The 20,306-nt window shown below is 44.1% G+C and overlaps 3 protein-coding genes across 6 annotated transcripts in view; all 3 read right to left on the reverse strand.

Moving 5' to 3' along the window:
- LOC122933675 (gastrula zinc finger protein XlCGF57.1-like) overlaps window positions 1–20,306 on the reverse strand; it is a 376,277-nt gene that overhangs the window by 156,528 nt on the left and 199,443 nt on the right. The gene's annotated exons all lie outside the window — the stretch shown is intronic.
- Window positions 1–20,306, reverse strand: part of LOC122933673 (gastrula zinc finger protein XlCGF26.1-like) — a 284,426-nt gene that overhangs the window by 64,610 nt on the left and 199,510 nt on the right. The gene's annotated exons all lie outside the window — the stretch shown is intronic.
- LOC122933674 (gastrula zinc finger protein XlCGF26.1-like) overlaps window positions 1,673–20,306 on the reverse strand; it is an 81,431-nt gene continuing 62,797 nt past the window's right edge. For 2 of the 3 annotated variants that reach the window (XM_044288620.1, XM_044288619.1), the window contains one exon: window positions 1,673–4,953. In XM_044288620.1, the coding sequence (XP_044144555.1) occupies window positions 3,275–4,953 (1,679 nt within the window). In that variant the 3' untranslated portion in view covers window positions 1,673–3,274. Of the gene's footprint in view, window positions 4,969–20,306 lie in introns of all 3 variants that reach the window. The other variant, XM_044288618.1, reaches the window with a different exon arrangement.

A 20,306-nucleotide genomic window follows, 5' to 3' on the forward strand; every position in this document is an offset into this window, starting at 1 on the left:
GCCACGCCCCCCCTGAGTTAGAAGATTGACCTCTAATAAAGAGTAGTGGAGTCATCTATCAGAGGTAGCTGGTTTCTTCCTAAAACCGGACAACCCCTTTAAATATGTTTGGTTGGCTATGTACTTTCACTCTGTCACTAAGAACGCCATGTTGTCTGCACACGTTGCAGAATTTTCATGTTTTTTCTGTGTGGAGTCCCATGCACTTGTGATAGGAGTGATGGAGCAGCAGGTCCGTCAGGAAGTCAGTCATTTTCTTTGAGACGGCCGGGGATAGTCGAGTACAACACTGGGCAATTTCAGGCGGCTCCATAGAGAATGAATAGAGCGCAGGGCACATGGCCGACCTACTGCTCCATCGGATCAGGAGAAAGGAACCTCTAAACTCTATCAAAACCACTATTGTGACACATTATAATGTGACCGGGGACCCCCATGAATATGGAAACATTTAATAAATGGGGAGCCAATAATATTTACTATAGATTTCTGTTGGTAGCACATCAGAACTGGGGCGTTATCTCTCTAATATCTGTGACCAGAGTCTAACTCCTACCAGACTGCCTATGTGATCGGAGTCTAACTCCTACCAGACTGCCTATGTGAACGGAGTCTAACTCCTACCAGACTGCCTATGTGACCGGAGTCTAACTCCTACCAGACTGCCTATGTGATCGGAGTCTAACTCCTACCAGACTGCCTATGTGATCGGAGTCTAACTCCTACCAGACTGCCTATGTGATCGGGGGTCTATGGGCTCATTCACACGGCTGTAGGTGGTCTGTTCCATGCATTGGGGACCGCAATGCACGGGCAACCTCCGTATGGCCGCCGGGATGAATCCAAACCCATTCAACTTGAATGAGTCTGCATTTGTCTGTTCCGCAAAAAGATAGAGCAAGTTCTATCTTTTTGCGGAACAGAATTACGTTATGGAACCCCACGGAAGCACTTTGTAGTGCTTCCGTAGTGTTCCGTTCTGTGATTCCGTTCCGCATCTCTGGATTTGCGGACCCATTAAAGTGAATGGGTCCGCATCCGGGATGCGGAATGCACACGGAACGGTGCCTGCAAAGCAAAATATAGCGATGAGATGGATGGAAGGAGACTCCCGTGCTTGGCTCGGTGGTGTAATATTAAAGGATCATTTTCAAAAACAGAAATGGGGTCATTTACTTACATGCCAGATTTTGGAGTATAGAAAGTTGCAAGGCCCAAGCCTGTGTGACAATACTTTATCACTCAGACATTTTTTCACTCTTCTCGCCACTAGGGAATGGCGGGGCTGGCAAATTGGCCCTGGCACATTGACAAATATTTAACCAATTTCAGGTGTAAAAGTTGTCTAGAATTTACTCCACTCAGGCAGTGGAGTAGAATTTCACGTCAGACGCACAGTGCCAGAGTATACGCCTAAGTTATTATGAATTGTATGTTTTGTGATAAATTAGGCACATCCTTCAGCAGTGTAGCGTCTATCAAAGACCAGAGTAAAAAGTCTCTTTGATAAACGACCCTCGAAGTGTCCTAAAAAATTCCACAAAGTCTTGGATCCATGGTGGAAGTCTCCCCTCACCATTTGCACACACAGTGACCACCAAGTCATCCTTAACTCTGTAGGTTCTGGGGCCATATCTTATCATCAAAAGAATAAAGAGACATAGACCCAAAATGCAGATATTTATTATATTTATTAACAACATGTTTGAAACAGTTATATAAAGTCTAAGGGAATCATGTGACGGATCGCCTGATTACAGCACAGGGTCATTTACTTTGTTTCACACAGTTCTTCACTTAAAATTACTCAGGACCTGAGAGTGCGTGCATTACATTTAGTGGACTCTAGAGCTCAGGTCCTGATTTTAGGGCTCATTCACATGAACGTATGGTTGCGGCCCGTAAAACATGGGTCGCGGCCGTGTGAAGTCAGTTTGGACCCATTCAAGATCCGCAAAATACATCAAAAGATAGGACATGTCCGGTCTTTAACGGTGTGGAGGCACAGACCCCAAAGCCCTTGGACGAGCTTCTGAGTGTTTCCATGGGCTTCCAATCCATCACTCTGCTCTGCAAAAAATAGGACTTGTCCTATCTTTTGATATATCTTACGGATTGCAGGCCCATTCAAGTCAATGTGTAACCCAAAAGGAAACCAATGAAAACTACAAGTCATCCCGCAAAAATCAAGCCTTCATACAACTCCCTGGAAAGAAGGATTTGGCGATGCAAAAACATTTTCTACTTTAAAAAAATAAAGGTTTTTATTGTGCGATAGTAGTAAAACGTAAAAAAAAGATGTATTTGACATCACTATAATCCAATAATGAATTAAAGCTATTATGTCATTTTGTCAAAAATAAAAGCTGCAAATTTTATAGCGTAAAAACAGTATTGATGTTTTTCCCCATCTTTCTCCCAGAAAAAGTTAAAAAAAAGTTAATTAGAAGGTCATGTGTACCACAAAATAGCACCATAAAAACTACAACTTATAACGCAAAAAACAAGCCCTCATACTGCTACATAAAGTTAATCAAACTTATAGCTCTTGGAAGTTTACAAATAAAAATTTAAAAAAATCCCTTGTTAGAAAAATTATTAGAAAAATTTAAGCTCTCTGCTGTGCAGTTACAGATGAGATCCCGAACATGACAGTGGCTTCGGCCCTGTGTGAATTCACTGATGCGTGATAAGATCTGCTTTATGGTCATTACTAGTGTTCAGCGAAGCGAACCATCTGAAGTGGAATTCAGTCTGAATTTTAGGAAAAATTTGATTTTAACTGAAGCCGAATTTCCTTCAGCTTCATGATTACGAATCATTTTTTCCTAATTCGTAGAGGCAGTCCGCTCCTCTCTTGGCTAAGAAAGACCTGTCGAAGGACCTGCACTCAGTGTGATGATGTCACTGTGCTCTCCCAGCATGATCACATGGTGAAGCCATCATGCTAAGCGCAGGTCCTTCAGCAGGTCTTTTTCAATGAAGAGAGGAGTTGACAGCCCCTGTGAAGTGAGTGATTTATTTATTTGTTTTAATCCAAAAGGCCATATTGCACAAGCGTATTATCATTTTTAATGGCTGTTAGATGAGTGCACTTCGGTCTAAAGGGCCGTTAAAAATGGTCTTATTGACTGATAAGCTGAATGGGGTTTTAACATAATGATTCGTGACAAATTAATTTGGAACGAACCAAAATTTCTTGTTGAACTTTGACCAAGCTGCAGCATTGAATTTTTTAAAAGTTCGATCATCTCTAGTTACCACATTCTGAACATTAAAATTGCTTCTTTCCAGTGTGAATTCTCTGATGTTTAACAAGATTTGATTTAGTTATGAAAGATTTCCCACATTCTAAACAAGTAAATGGCCTCTCCCCTGTGTGAGTTCTATGATGGGAAAGGAGAAGTGATTTATACTTAAAACATTTCTCACATTCTGAACATGAAAATGGCATCTCTCCTGTGTGAATTCTCTGATGGGAAAGAAGAAGCGATTTATGCTGAAAACATTTCCCACATTCTGAACATGAAAATGGCGTCACCCGTGTGTGAATTCTCTGATGTCTAACAAGATGTGATTTACGGTTAAAATATTTTTCACATTCTGAACATGAAAATGGCTTCTCCCCTGTGTGAATTAACTGATGGTTAAGAAGAATTGATTTATCTACAAAACATTTCCCACATTCTGAACATGAAAATGGCTTCTCCCCTGAGTGTCTTCTCTGATGTTTTGCAAGAGCTGATTTATCAGTAAAACATTTCCCACATTCTAAACAAGAAAATGGCTTCTCCCCTGTGTGAACTCTTTGATGGTTAACAAGAACCGATTTCTGCTGAAAACATTTCCCACATTCTAAACATGAAAATGGCTTCTCCCCTGTGTGAATTCTCTGATGGCAAAGAAGAAATGATTTATGCTGAAAACATTTACCACATTCTGCACATGAAAATAGCTTCTCCCCTGTGTGAACTCTTTGATGGTAAACAAGAGCCGATTTATGCTGAAAACATTTCTCACATTCTGAACATGAAAATGGCTTCTCCCCTGTGTGCCTTCTCTGATGTTTTGCAAGAGCTGATTTTTCAGTAAAACATTTCCTACATTCTAAACAAGAAAACGGCTTCTCCCCTGTGTGAATTCTTTGATGGCTAACAAGAGTTGATTTATAAGCAAAAGATTTCCCACATTCTGAACATGAAAATGCCTTCACCCCTGTGTGAATTCTCTGATGGTTAAGAAGAATTGATATATGCTGAAAACATTTCCCACATTCTGAACATGAAAATGGCTTCTCCCCTTTGTCAGTTCTCTCATGTTTAGTAAGAACTGATTTAGAATTACATTTCCCACATTCTGAATATGAAAATGGCTTCTCCCCTGTGTGAATTCTCTGATGTATAACAAGATGTGATTTAGATTTAAAATGTTTTTCACATTCTGAACATGAAAATGGCTTCTCCCCTGTGTGATTTCTCTGATGTATAACAAGAGTTGATTTATAAGTAAAACATTTCCCACATTCTGAACATGAAAATGGCTTCTCCCCTGTGTGAATTCTCTGATGTATAACAAGATATGATTTAGATTTAAAATGTTTTTCACATTCTGAACATGAAAATGGCTTGTCCTCTGTGTGAGTTATCTGATGTCTAATAAGATCTGATTTATATTTATAACATTTCTCACATTTTGAACATGTAAGAGCATTATCCCCTTTATGACTTCTTTGATGTTGAACACTTCTTCTGTGGCGTTTATTTTGCATAACAGTCTGTGATGAATCAGAAGATTGAAATCCATCTAAAGGATCAGATGATAGATTTTTGCTGGTAACGGCTGAGGATACATCTGAGATAATGGCATGCTCTTCATGTATATCTTCTGGGACACCACAATCATCTGTTCTAAAAGCTGACAACACATGTTTCTCTGAGCTCCTGGTACAGTCATCTGCCAAGAATAAATCTGAGTTTTATAATTTTTAAATAGAACCTTAAAATTATATTGCAATTTTATAAAAAAAATTATATTAAAAAATCCATACAAACTACAAGTTATGGAGAAAAATTCTATTATAAACTGACTATGGGAAAACAGATCACAATCTGACAGTAGACCAGTAGCCTGGACCAGTAGATGATGATGTTAGGTCACCAGGCTGTTCACTTGTATTGTCCACTCTTGTGCTGAAGCCAGCATCTTCATAGGTTCACAAGGGATCTGTGAGTCAGTGTTATAAGCTGGTGTCCGTCTCACACACTGACCGCTAACTGCACTCAAGCACAAAACACACCAAAAATTGAAGCTGAAAGCCCACCTTCTATCTACCTTACAGATGTCGTAAATATATTATTGCTCATATACCACATACATATAAAGAATACCGGCATGTACTGTACATATAATGCTCTGTTCATATCACATTTATGGGCTCTAACATATACACCCAGGATGTATACATTGAATTGAAGTGTATGTCATATACACATGGTGTATGGCATATAATCGACATTTAACTTTATTTACTGGATATAGTTGTATGGAATACTGATGTATAGAAGCCAGATGGAGACCAAAAGCCTCTGGACACATTTACCTTTTATGTTCGCAGTTTTCCCAATGTACAAACTAAACATATATTTTAATCATGATATGATCCCAGCCTATATAAGAACATAGTCACTCACACATATAAAATTCCATCATTAAATTACACACATGTAAGTACATACTACATGTACACGTATAAACAGTTGCAAAAAAAATAAAGTATGTGAACCCTTTGGAATGATATGGATTACTGCACAAATTGGTCATAAAATTTGATCTGATCGTCATCTAAGTCACAACAATAGACAATCACAGTCTGCTTAAACTAATAACACACAAATAATTAAATGTTACCATGCTTTTATTGAACACACCATGTAAACATTGACATTGTAGGTGGAAAAAGTATGTGAACCCTTGGATTTAATAACTGGTTGAACCTCCTTTGGCAGCAATAACTTCAACCAAACGTTTCCTGTAGTTGCAGATCAGACGTGCACAACGGTCAGGAGTAATTCTTGACCATTCCTCTTTACAGAACTGTTTCAGTCCAGCAATATTCTTGGGATGTCTGGTGTGAATCGCTTTCTTGAGGTCATGCCACAGCATCTCAATCGGGTTGAGGTCAGGACTTTGACTGGGCCAGTCCAGAAGGCGTATTTTCTGTTTAAGTCATTCTGTTGTTGATTTACTTCTATGATTTGGGTCGTTCTGTTGCAACACCCATCTTCTGTTAAGCTTCAGCTGGTGGACAGATGGCCTTAAGTTCCCCTGCAAAATGTCTTGCTAAACTTGGGAATTCATTTTTCCTTCGATGATAGCGATCCGTCCAGACCCTGAGGCAGCAAAGCAGCCTCAAACCATGATGCCCCCATTACCATACTTCACAGTTGGGATGAGGTGGAGCTGGAGACGAACTCTCCTCTACTTGTAGATCCAGCATGTTCCCAAACGGTCTCAACCATTCTAAACATCTGGAACACAGTATTGCCTTATGATATGTGTAGAGATCTGGGATTCCCAGACCCCCAGCCGTGGGCGGACGAATAACTTGTTTATATTGTGATCGGGCCCTCTTTCTACCCCAGAGAAACCTGGTAAAGATGGATCTTATTCTTGTAAAGTAAGATATGCGAATGGGTATAGGTAGTGCTTGTAAATAATACAATGCTGTGGGGAGCAAGATGGTTTTGAGAAGAGTTCGTTGCCCAAACCATGACACAAAGGGGATGTCCCATGAATGTATTAAGTCTTCTAGTCATTTACGTAAGGGAAGAAAATGTTCTCGGAACAATTTAGAAAAGTCAGGTGTGAGTTGATGTTGGTGTGCTGTGCCTCTTTTTCTCCACACGTAGTGTTGTGTTTCTTCCAAACAACTCAACTTTGGTTTCATCTGTCCACAGAATATTTTGCCAGTACTGCTGTGGAACATCCAGGTGCTCTTGTGCAAACTGTAAACGTGCAGCAATGTTTTTTTTGGACAGCAGTGGCTTGCTCTGTGGTATCCTCCCATGAAATCCATTCTTGTTTAGTGTTTTACGTATCGTAGGGCAGGGCAGCTGTAACCAACACCTCCAATCTCATCTCACTGATTGAACTCCAGTTGGCTGACACCTCACTCCAATTAGCTCTTGGAGATGTCATTAGTCTAGGGGTTCACATACTTTGTCCACCTGCACTGTGAATGTTTACATGGTGTGTTCAATAAAAACATGGTAACGTAATTCTTTGTGTGTTATTAGTTTAAGCAGACTGTGATTGTCTATTGTTGTGACTTAGATGAAGATCAGATCACATTTTATGACCGATCTGTACAGAAATCCATATCATTCCAAAGGGTTCACATACTTTTTCTTGCAACTGTATATATACACACACTCATACATAAAGTATAAAGAAAAGAAGGAAAGCAGCACAAATCAAAAGTGGAAGGCACAATCCCTCTCAGGATCATTGACCAGAATCCAAAATGTGATAAAAATAGAAAAAGAGGCAGCACTCCAAAATAGTGAAAAATGTAGAGTTTTTATTTGCCCATGCTATTGCAGCATTTCATAGGCTATGTGAACGTAAAAATAAAAAAGTTATGGCCGTTGGAACGTCGGGAGGAAAAATTCAATATACAAATAAAAATAGGTCTTTAAGGGGTTAATAAAGTGCTGTAAGAATAGTACAGTAACAAACGTCATCATGATTAAATCAGTGTACAAACTATACAGACATATATCATTGTCCATAATTCCGTGAAATTGATTTCTTGATCTTGTCATCTCAATATATGCGTAAATTGCATGATTAGTGGTAATACATAATGTGCATCTGTGCTGATTAATAAACACAATCATGTACATGGCTCCCCCTGCCCCTGACTCCATGTGGCTCTATCACGCTGCTGCCGTCCCTGTATTTTCACTGCGCATGCCCAACCACGATGTATACACATGACAGCGTGAGCTGCCTATACAGATAGAGAACAACATGAAAGATGGCCGCCTGCATCCTAATAGTTACTGAGCATGTGAATTGCCATTACAGTTTGCGCCTGCGCTTCTTTCATAAGAAACATGGAGCTGAAGCTCTTAGGCAACCAAGTAAACTTCATCAGAGCGCCTGCGCATAGCTTCAGTAAGCGATGAAACATATAAACAAGGGACATAATGTTACTTATTGGTGGCCATGATAATCGCCAAATTATTGAATACTCCACCAAGAGGGAGAAACCCAGGGTTCCCAGTCATTTCCGCCTTGTGTAGGTGGAAAACAAAAATGACTCTTACTGGTAATTGTTTTTCTTCAAACCCATGAGAGCACCCATGCGACTATGTCCTCCAGGACAGCAAATCTGAAGAGATAAAATGGTTCACACTCCCACTACACCTCAGTGATTATAATAACCAAACCTCCGGAGGCGTGCCAACCACCAAAGAATAGGCTTGAAATAAGAAAAAAGACAATATAAAAAAAGGGAACCAGTTCGGTACATTATATTCTTATTCAATATCATGCATCTATATGCCCAATTGGCAAATTTCCCCCCTTTTATTTTTTACATTTTAAATTAAGTTAAGGGTGGGAAATTTTGGGATGCTGGTGCTGTCATGGGTTTCAAGAAAAACAAGCCTGTAGTACTTTCTTCCCGAAGACTGCATCTGAATTTAGATGCAGCCTATAGTGTCTAAAAAAGGTATGAGGAGAACTCCAAGTGGCTGCTCTGCAGATTTGGGCCAGTGAAGCATCCACCTTTTTTGCCAAAGAGGCAGCAACTTCTCTTATTGAATATGCCTCAAACCCAGTTGGGGGAGACAAGTTCAAAGAAGAATAGGCAAGGGAAATAGCATTTTTGACCCATCTAGCAATGGCACTAGTAGAAGCCTTGTGACCCTTGAATCTTTAGATTCTCATCTATTCTCCAATTTAAGTAACTTAAACATCTTCTGACTAGAGATGTTGCGAACATAAAATTTTCCGTTCGCGAGCAGAAAGCGCAAATTTTCGCAAATGTTCGCGAACGGGCGAACCGCCATTGACTTCAATGGGCAGGCGAATTTTAAAACCCACAGGGACTCTTTCTGGCCACAATAGTGATGGAAAAGTTGTTTCAAGGGGACTAACACCTGGACTGTGGCATGCCGGAGGGGGATCCATGGCAAAACTCCCATGGAAAATTACGTAGTTGACGCAGAGTCTGGTTTAAATCCATAAAGGGCATAAATCACCTAACATTCCTAAATTGTTTGGAATAACGTGCTTTAAAACATCAGGTATGATGTTGTATCGATCAGGTAGTGTAACGGTTACGCCCGCTTCACAGTGACAGACCAAACTCCCTGTTTAACGCACCGCAAACAGTCCATTTGCACAACCACAAACTCCCCATTTGCACAAGGTTGGATACCAAGCTAGCAATGTCCCGTTCCTTGTCCTCACTGATGTCATTGAAGGTCTCTTCCTCCACCCAGCCACGTACAACACCAAGGGTCCCCGAAAGGTGACAACAAGCCCCCTGGGACGCCTGCTGTGTTTGGTCTTCCACCTCCTCAAAGCCACCTTCCTCCTCTGACTCCTCTTCTTCAGACTCCTCTCTCTGCGTTATTATAAGGTGTGTTAAATAGTACTATTCCTATCAGTTTAATCCCTGTTACATCCCCTATCAGGGAACGTATGTATATGGCATCGATTTTAGGAACCGGGAGATGGAAAAAGATGCTTGATCGGTCCTCCTACTCCAAATTTGGGGCACTGCGCGTGCAATCGAATGTGCCACCAGATATGAGAGGCGTGTTAAGTAGTACTATTTTTATCAGTTTAATCCCTGTTACGTCCCCTATCAGGGGACGTGTATATGGCATCGATTTTAGGAACCGGGAGATGAAAAAAGATGCTTGGTCGGTCCTCTTAATTCCAATTTGGGGCATAGCGCGTGCGCTGTGTAATGTACTGTGCAATCCCAATATGTGTTAAGTAGTACTATTCCTATCAGTTTAATCCCTGTTACGTCCCCTATCAGGGGACGTGTATGGAATAGATTTTAGACAACCACAAAGAGTTGTCAATAGTTGACACACTCATGACATAAATTGTATTCCTTTATGCGTTAATCTTGGTGTAGTGATGACTGTGCTCGTGCGCACGTTTGGGAGATTGCAGGTGATGGGGGTTTTCAAAGCCTATGGTTGTGCTGAGGTAGTTCAGTGACAGTTAAGTGACCCAGAAAACAATCATTCTGCAATGTGGGCCCATTGTTGGCCTAGTAGGCTTTAATGATCACCTTAGATGATCACAAAGAAAATTAATGTTTTTTCTATGCAAAATTATCCAGCCGATCACTTTTGGTCTGTTCACAATGAAGCAACGACCTTATCATCTGGGGTGTGCCAACATTGCCATTGCCAACACACTCATAGAGGTGGTCGCTTCATTGTAATATGCAAGCCCCTTCACCACAACAAGGTAACGATCACGAAGGGGAATTGACACATGTATGTGCCTTTTTCTTGGTTTGGTTTTTGAAGCCACAGTGCAGCACCAGAGGCCAGAAAAATTAATCATGTACACTTGCCTGAAAACCCAGGTATTGTTGCAGCCGCTGCTGTAGCAGCGGCCAGAAAAATTGATGTTTCCCAGGCAGAAAGTGCCCTAAAACATTGCGGCTTGAACTCCTGTTGGTGGCGGATAAGTCACGCAAGTCATCCGGCAAGGTAGTCTGCTACATGTCGGTCAAGTCGTTCTCTGAGGGTGGACCTCGAAGGGCTGTGGCGATGCGTAGGAGTTAAAAAGCTCTGCATGTCCTCCATCAACAACACGTCTGTAAAGCATCCTGTCCTTGCCGGCGTGGTCGTGGTAGGAGGAGGATTACTTTCACCTCTTCCCCTGTTAGATTCCCGTTGTGCTGTGACATCACCCTTATACGCTGTGTAAAGCATACTTTTTAATTTATTTTGGAACTGCTGCATCCTTTCCGACTTCTGGTAATTCGGTAACATTTCAGGCACTTTCTGCTTATACCGGGGCTCTAGTAGCGTGGCCACCCAGTACAGGTCGTTCTCCTTCAGCCTTTTTATATGAGGGTCCCTCAACAGGCACGACAGCATGAAAGACCCAATTTGCACAAGGTTGGATGCCGAGCTAATCATGTCCCGTTCCTCGTCCTCACTGATCTCACTGAAGGTCTGTTCTTCCCCCCAGCCACGTACAACACCATGGGTACCAGATAGGTGACAACGAGCACCCTAGGATGTCTGCTGTGGTTGGTCTTCCTCCTCCTCAAAGCCACATTCCTCCTCTGACTCCTCTTCCTCAGACTCCTCTTGCAGCGTTGCCGCAGGTCCAGCAAGCAATGCTGATAAGGCTGTTTCTGGTGGTGATGATGGTGACCACAACTCTTCCTCTTCACGCTCATCTAGGGCCTGATCCAGCAGTCTTCGCAGGGCACGCTCCAAGAAGAAAACAAATGGGATGATGTCGCTGATGGTGCCTTTGGTGCGACTGACTAGGTTTGTCACCTCCTTAAAAGGACGCATGAGCCTACAGGCATTGCGCATGAGCGTCCAATAACGTGGCAAAAAAATTCCCAGCTCCGCAGAGGCTGTCCTAGCACCCCGGTCATACAAATACTCGTTGACGGCTTTTTCTTGTTGGAGCAGGCAGTCGAACATTAGGAGTGTTGAATTCCAACATGTCGGGCTGTCGCAAATCAAGCGCCTCACTGGCATGTTGTTTCGGCGCTGAATGTCTGAAAAGTGCGCCATGGCCGTATAGGAACGCCTGAAATGGCCACACACCTTCCTGGCCTGCTTGAGGACGTCCTGTAAGCCTGGGTACTTATGCACAAAGCGTTGTATGATCAGATTACACACATGTGCCATGCACGGCACATGTTTCAACTTTCCCAAATTCAATGCCGCCAACAAATTGCTTCCGTTGTCACACACCACTTTGCCGATCTCCAGTTGGTGCGGAGTCAGCCACTGATCCGCCTGTGCGTTCAGGGCGGACAGGAGTGCTGGTCCGGTGTGACTCTCTGCTTTCAGGCAAGTCAACGCCAAGACGGCGTGGCACTGTCATATCCGGGATGTGGAATAGCCCCTGGGGAGCTGGGGGGTGCCATTGATGTGGAGCAAGACGCAGCAGCAGAAGAGGACTCAGCCGAGGAGGTTATGGAAGAGGATAGAGTAGGAGGACTAGAGGAGGTGGCAGCAGGCCTGCCTGTAAGTCGTGGCAGTGTCACCAACTCCTCTGCAGAACCACGCATTCCATGCTTGGCAGCCGTGAGCAGGTTTACCCAATGCGCAGTGTGGGTGATATACCTGCCCTGACCGTGCTTTGCAGACCAGGTATCAGTGGTCAGATGGACCCTTGCCCCAACACTGTGTGCCAGACATGCCATGACTTACTTTTGCACAATCGAGTACAGGTTGGGGATTGCCTTTTGTGCAAAGAAATTTCGGCCTGGTACCTTCCACTGCGGTGTCCCAATAGCTACACATTTTTTGAAGGCCTCAGACTCCACCAGCTTGTATGGTAAAAGCTGGCGGGCTAAGAGTTCAGACAAGCCAGCTGTCAGACGCCGGGCATGGGGGTGACTTTGTGACATTGGCTTCTTACGCTCAAACATGTCCTTGACAGACACCTGACTGTGGGCAGATGAGCAGGAACTGCTCAAGGCAGAGTGGCGGGTGGTTGAGAGGGGGCAAGGAGGACAGCAGTGGTTGACGTAGCTGAAGATGCTGGACCAGGAGGAGGATGGTGGCTTTGAGTTTGTGTGCTGCTTTTACTCATGTGTTGATCCTATAGGCGTTTGTGATGTGAGATCATGTGCCTTCGCAAAGCGGTTGTACCTAGGTGGGTGTTGGACTTCCCACTACTCAGTTTCTTTTGGCACAGGTTGCAAATGGAATCGCTGTTATCAGAGGCAGACACACAAAAAAATGCCACACTGCTGAGCTTTGCAATGATGGCATTCTGGTCGTGGCAACAGCATGCGTTGATTGGCGTGCTGTCTGGCTGACCACGGATGCCGATACATGCTGTCTGACTGTGCCACTAGCTCCTTGCGACGACCTCCCCCTGCTTCCAACTCGTCTCCTCCTCCTCTCTGTCTCCCCATCTGAACTTTCCCCCTGTTATTCTTCTCTTCGAGCGGGCACCCACGTGACATCCACGGACACATCGTCATCATCAACCGCTTCACTTGTATCTGACAACTCAGCAAAGTAAGCAGCAGCGGGTACAACATCATCATCATCATCACACCGTACGTCCATGTGTGTAATGCTGCCTGACTGAGACATATCCCTGTTATCTACATCCTCTGGCAATAATGGTTACGCATCACTCATTTCTTCCAACTGATGTGTAAATAACTCCTCCGACAGATCAAGTGAAGCGGGTGTGGTGCTAGTGTTGGTGGTGGCGGCAGGCGGGCGAGTGGTAACTTGAGAGGTGCCCGAAGCTGAGCTGGAGGAGGATGGTGCGTCAAGGTTCCAAGCGGAAGCTGTAGAAGATTAGGTGTCCTGTGTTAGCCAGTCAACTATGTCCTCTGAACTTTTCGAGTTCAGGGTACGTGGCCTCTGAACACTGGCCACTAGTCTAGGGCCAAAGGGAATCACAGCACCACGACCACGACGGCCCCTGCAGGGTGGCCTGCCTCTGCCTGTCATTTTTTTTTAGATTAGTTAAATTGTACTATGCGTGGAATCGAATGTGACACCAGATATGAATGGCGCTGAAGTGACACTATGCACTGCACTGGGCCTTAAACACACTGTGGTAATGTGAACAGTGCTGGAAGGTGTATTGTCCCACTTCAGGTATCTCAGATATGTGAGACAGATAAAATCCACAAAAAATCCAGAGAGTGGCAGTAGTCTCAGCAAAGCATGTGCAAAGAGAGAAATTTTTTAGCAGCTCTCACCTCTAACCACCTGCGTGAAGCACGGAAGGAAAGTGACTTGAACCTAGCCACACTTGAAATGTCCAAAAAACAAGGGGGTTGATTCCAGCTTTTGACGTATAAAAGGTATTCTTTATTCGGCTTGTAGTATTAAGATCCAACAAATGTCACATGGAGAGACACAGATTGTGACGCGTTTCGGGCTATAGTATTGAGCCCTTCATCAAGACAATACAAAGTGTACTAAAAACAAAAGCTTTATATACAACACAAATGGGTTCCTCCTCCTTCTCTAATTGGATGAAGGTTGTGTCCCAGACCCAGGTGTTCCCAGATTGGGAAAACCCCTCCAGGAACACGTGGGTGGGGACGCAGCAATTCAAAAAATTTAACATTCAGAGACATATACTGGTGCACTACATATACTGCAAGGTTAAATCATGCTTTCTGTTCAAACCCATCGGTATACATGTATCCAAAATGAACATCCAATATGTTTCCCTACTTAGAAGCTTTTGTTTGCGATCACCTCCTCTGACAGGTGCGGAGACAACTTCCACCCCCTGTACAGAAAACGCAGAGGTATCGCCCATGTGAACAGTGGCAAAATGCCTTGTTGCCGCTGAGACATTGCGAGACATATAATGAGGGACATCACTCAAATGCTTTCTTATGCGTACCTTTAAATTATTCGTGGTGCACCCCACATATTGTAGATTACATATACTGCATGTTATAACATATACTACATGATCTGTATTACAATTAATATATTGTTTTAGCATATATTTTTTATTATTAGCCATAGATGTAACCTCTTTTGAGATATGCATATGTTGACAGCAGATACATTTTTTGCTGCCGCATTTATAATTCCCGTTGGTTCTGGGCCAGGTGCTTATTCTAGGAAAATAGATTGCTGAGACATTTTTGTATACATTTTCTGGGCTGGATTTTACTTGGACTGGTGGCTAGGCTTGGTAAAGGGAGTTCCCAGTCCACACCCTTCCAGTATGGGTTTTCCTTTCTACCTGAGGTGATCGCAGGTGAGGCTTGCTGTAATCAGGCTTGCATAAAGCGCCTCAGAGTAGGTCAGTCTGGGGAGGGAAGCAAGACTGTTTTGTAAAGCAGAGGCTCTGTGTGTGGTCTCAATCAGGAGGACTGGGGGGCCCACAAGGCTTTGAATAGCCTGAGGTTTGGAGGACCTAGCGACACCTAGAGAACGAGGGTTGCACACCCAGCATCTGGAGGACTACTGGGCCACACTCCCCCAAAAGGTACTGGAGTTGCCACAGCCTTGAGGCTGCAGTATTGATGTTGGCTGAAGAAAGCCGCACATGTTGTCCATGTGTGAACTGAGCTCTATTAGTGAGATAGGGACGTATTGTGTTTAGGTAGCGCCTAGACGGGCAGGAGTTTATTTGTGTTTTAAGTGTTGGCGGTGCGGGAACCTCACCCCACCCAGTGATGTATAACTGGACTATCCTTTGTGAGAAGAGTGTCAAAATAAATGCACAGTTTGGACATGAAAATCCGTTGTCTGGTGAGATATCTGTGAGTGTGACCCTCTGAAAAGAGACGATCCCTTACATATGGTGGAGAATGCGGGCAAGTTGTCCATGAGAGAAGGGCAACGGTCGGTTGCTAGGGGCAACAAGAGAAAAAGCAGGTGCTGCTGAATCCTGCTGTGCTGGAGTTTAAAGGGCTGGAAGCCTGTTTATTCGGTGGAGCAAGGGCTGCTCATGCTATTGTGGACTATTTTTGCTGTGGTGCAGAAATTTAAAGGGCCAGAAGCCCAGAAAAAAGACTGACCTGTGTTACTAGAGAGGACTATCTGTTGCTATGGGGTGGATGGAGGATTTCACCAAGCAGCTGATGCGGGCCAATCTGAAGGCTAGCCAAAGGCAAATGATATGGCAACAGGAGCAGGAAAAGCTCATGTGCGGGTTGGACAAACCAAGAGACGTCCTAACCCAAGGCGTTTCCCATAGTAACCGCTGTGCGGAGGAACTGGGCAGTGACCTCGTGACCAGGAACCAAGAACTGCAGGTTCTCGGGATGCGGTTGGATGCAGAGGTGTTGTATGCCGTTGCCAAGGGCAACCGACGGGAGGAGAGTGAGATGGAGAGCAGTGCGGCTCTCAAGAGTTCAAGTGTTTTCTGCCAAGGTGTACAGAGTCCTAGAGAGGATGTGCGAAGATGCCGTAATGCTGTTGCTAAGAGCAACCAACCTCGAGGGCATGCAGCTGTCCGACAACAGAGAGAGTGCTGCTGGAGATGTCGCCAAGTGGGAAGGTGTGCACCTGGTTGTCCTATGACCAGGAATCCAAGATGGGATGTTCCCAACATCCCGGAAAAGGATGATGTCTACTGTGGAGATGGACATATCGCACGTGAGAGGGACGAACCCGAGGCGACAATGGGTAAGATCGTTCCTGTAATTGCTGGTGTAGCAGACCACGTGACAGTGAGCACGGCTCTGGAGGTTTGGCATGTGACTGACCGGGGCCCTGGTACCTCAGAGACCGTGAACTGTGGTGTGAGCTGGCGGCAGTTGCTATATGCTGGGCCAGGAGGTGTTGAGACACTGGGACTAGAGACTGCGCCGAAAATGTGCAACATTGTGGTGAATGGCAGTTCAGTCCAGGCATTGTTGGACGCAAGGTGCCAAGTGAGCCTGGTACATGCAAGCTTGGTTGCTGGGGACTATGTGCGGAACAATTATGCGGATAGTAAGGACTATCCACTGGCTCTCACTGAGTGTGAGACTCCAGCTGGAACTGGGACTTATAAGTTTGGGGTTGCAAACAAGCTTGCGCATGATGTAGCTTTGGGCCGTGATTTCCCCTTGTTTTGGGAGTTGTGGAGTAATGGCGACACTTCTGCAGAGAGTGCAAAAACTCCTGCAGAACTTGTACCTGTCCCTTTAAGTGAACTTTTAAGGGAAAGGACCATTGAAAACAGTTATGTAGTTGAAGTGAAAAATGAAAATGTGAGGTCATGTGAAGTATATGATGTTGACATGCTTTTTCCCTTTCAGGATGTGATCAGGAGAGAAGTGCCCCCTCCTGGTAAAAATGTATGTGATACAAAAATGCTGGTTAATGTTGTGAGCCCAGAGGTTGTACCACACGTACCAGGGGTGGATATGCAGTACCCACAGGGTTTGATGGTTGCTGGGGAAGTGTCCAATGAGGGGATTAGCGCATTGGTGCCCCTAGAGGTCAGAACTGTTAATGACACAAGTAATGTCATGCCTTGCTCGGACGGTGTGCGGAGGTCTGTCAGATTGGCAGCGCGTGTCTCAACTTTATTATTATTTTTTTTTAAATCATGCTGGATCCGCCTTCCCTCAGGTGCTCTGGGTGGGGTCATTGGCTTAAATTGTCTTCTATCCCAGAGGGCCGTGCGGGTTATAGTATTCATTCTGGTCTTTGATTCAGGAAGGAAGGATTGTCTGTTCCAGCTCAGATAAGTTTCATTTCTGTTTGTGTTGTTTGTGGTCTAGGCTATTTGTGTGTCTTCTGCCCCTTCTCCCCTTTCACCATCTCAGGGATTCTAGGGTGTTTGCAGCCCAGGCACGAGGACACTTCTTACCTACCATCAAGGTCTGAAAGTGGGCTTAGCAGCATAGGGAGAGAAGTCAGGGATGTGCTAGGAGGTGACCTGTCCCCAGCATCTAGCCTAGACACTTGTGTATTTGGTTGTTTGTGTATCTCAGTTCCTGTCCGCCGTCACATTATAACCCGCCATACTGTGACTGCCATTACTCAGTGGTTTTGTGATGGTGTCAATTGATGCACTGGTTGACCGCATGCAGGGATTATCCCTGGAGGTTGCGGATCTGCGTAGTTCGGTCACACAGTGTCAGAGTGTTCTGGCATCAGGTGCAGGTCAAATTGGTGGGGAGCCTAAAGTCGCTCTTCCCGAGAAATTTACAGGGGGTGTGGATGATTTTATCCGCTTTAAAGAGTCATGCAAACTGTATTTTCGACTGCGTCCATTTTCGTCAGGTGATGAAAGTCAGAGGGTTGGTATCCTCATGTCTCTGCTTAAAGGGGACGCGCAATCCTGGGCTTTTTCTCTGCCGCCCGGTTCTCTGGCCCTCCGGTCGGTGGAGGAATTTTTTAAAGCCCTGGGATTGATTTATGATGACCCAGATCGGGTCTCGATGGCAGAATCTAAATTGCGTAACTTATTACAGGGTGAACATACTGCAAGAGGTTTACTGCGTGGAGTTTAGGAGATGGGCTACTGAGTCAGCTTGGAACGACCCTGCGTTACGTAGTCAGTTTTGTCAGGGGTTATCTGAGAGGTTGAAAGATGCCCTGGCTTTTCATGAGTACCCGGATACTCTAGAGAATGCCATGTCTTTGGCTATACGGTTGGATAGACGTAACAGAGAGAGAGGTGTAAGGGTCCCTCCGCGCAAGGGATCCCTTCTGCGTGTGGTTTTGTCTCACCTGCTGCCCAGGGTGATATTACTTATAACTCTGGGGTAGGGGAGGAACCCATGCAGTTGGGTCAGATATCTTTTCGTTCTGATAGGAAAAACTTTAGGAGATTACATAAACTATGTTACTACTGTGGAAAAAGTGACCATTTTGTTTTTGCTTGTCCTTTTGTTAAACCGCATGATATGAAAGAAAAAAAAAAACGTCCTGACTCTTGGTAGCGTGACTGGAATAGTGGAACAAGCAGGTATGCAAGCTCCCAGTAATTCTCGTTTTCTCCTTCCAGCTATGGTGGCGCTAGACTCAAGAAAATTTTCTGTGGAGGTATTCATTGACTGTGGTGCAGGGTTAAACCTTATTGACTTTCTCTTTCTTCAAAATCTGGGTCTAAGTACGTGCACTTTAGAAAGGGAGATTCCGGTGTTTGCTATAGATTCTTCACCTCTTTCTCAAAGGAGTCTCACTCATATTGCACATGGTATTCAGTTGAGGGTGGGTGATTCACATGTAGAGTTTATAGCTTGTTTTGTCATGAGGGATTTGCCTGCTCCTATAGTCCTAGGTTTACTGTGGTTGACAAAACATAATCCAATTATTGACTGGCAAGCAAGACAAATTATTGGTTGGGGAGAATTTTGTTCGGAGAATTGTCTTGGCACATCTATCTCTGGGGTGTCCACTGCGGTTCTACCTCAATATCTCTTAGACTTTGCGGTTCTCTTTTCGGAGGGTGGGACCCAGGAATTGCCCCCTCACCGTGACTATGATTGTCCAGTTAATCTCATCCCAGGAGCTAAGTTGCCAAAGTCTCGCCTTTACAATCTTTCCCAACCTGAAAGAGAGGTCATGCGAAAGTATATTGCCGAGAGTTTGGCAAAAGGTCATATTAGGCCATCTAAGTCTCCGGTGGCAGTAGGTTTTTTCTTTGTCAAGAAAAAGGATGGATCACTGAGACCGTGCTTGGATTTTTTTTATTGAACCGTATTACGGTCTGGGATCCGTATCCCCTTCCCTTGATCTCCGACCTTTTTGATCAGATTGTTGGTGCCAGGGTGTTCTCCAAGTTGGATTTGAGAGGGACCTACAATCTGATCAGAATCAAGGAGGGGGATGAGTGGAAGACGGCCTTCAATACGCACGAGGGTCATTTTGAGAATCTGGTTATGCCTTTTGGGTTGATGAACGCGCCAGCGGTATTTCAGCGATTCGTCAATGACATTTTTCATTACTTGGTGGGGAGGTTCATGGTAGTTTACTTAGATGACATTTTAATTTACTCTCCTGATCTGAAGACCCATCAGGATCATGTGAGACAGGTTTTGACGATCCTTCAGGAGAGTAAGTTATATGCCAAATTGGAAAAATGTGTGTTTTCTATGCAGGAGCTTCCGTTTTTGGGATATCTGCTTTCCGGCTTTCGTATGGACCCCGAAAAAGTCTGGGCGGTTCTGGAATGGGACCGACCAGAGAATCAGAAAGCTTTGATGCGGTTTTTGGGGTTTGCTAACTATTATAGAAAATTTATTCTAAACTATTCCACTATCGTTAAACCTCTGACTGATATAAAATCTAATTTTATACAAGTTAGCGAGAACAATTTAGAGTCAGTTTGGGTTACCTTGCAGCTTGATAATCATCAGGTAACTCGTGTAGGTGTGATATATAGACCACCTAGCCAAGTCAAAGAATTAGATGATCTACTAGTTGAGGAAATAGCTAAAATTACCTTGAAGGGGGAAGTTATCATTATGGGAGACTTCAATCTTCCTGATGTAAACTGGAAAACCAAAATAGCTAGTTCTGCCAGGAGTACAGATATTCTAAATTCCCTACTGGGATTATCTCTACAACAAGTAGTTGAGGAGCCAACCCGGAAGGAGGCCATTTTAGATTTAGTATTCACAAATG

This window comes from Bufo gargarizans, chromosome 4 (genome assembly GCF_014858855.1).
Source record: "Bufo gargarizans isolate SCDJY-AF-19 chromosome 4, ASM1485885v1, whole genome shotgun sequence".
NCBI lineage: Eukaryota > Metazoa > Chordata > Amphibia > Anura > Bufonidae > Bufo > Bufo gargarizans.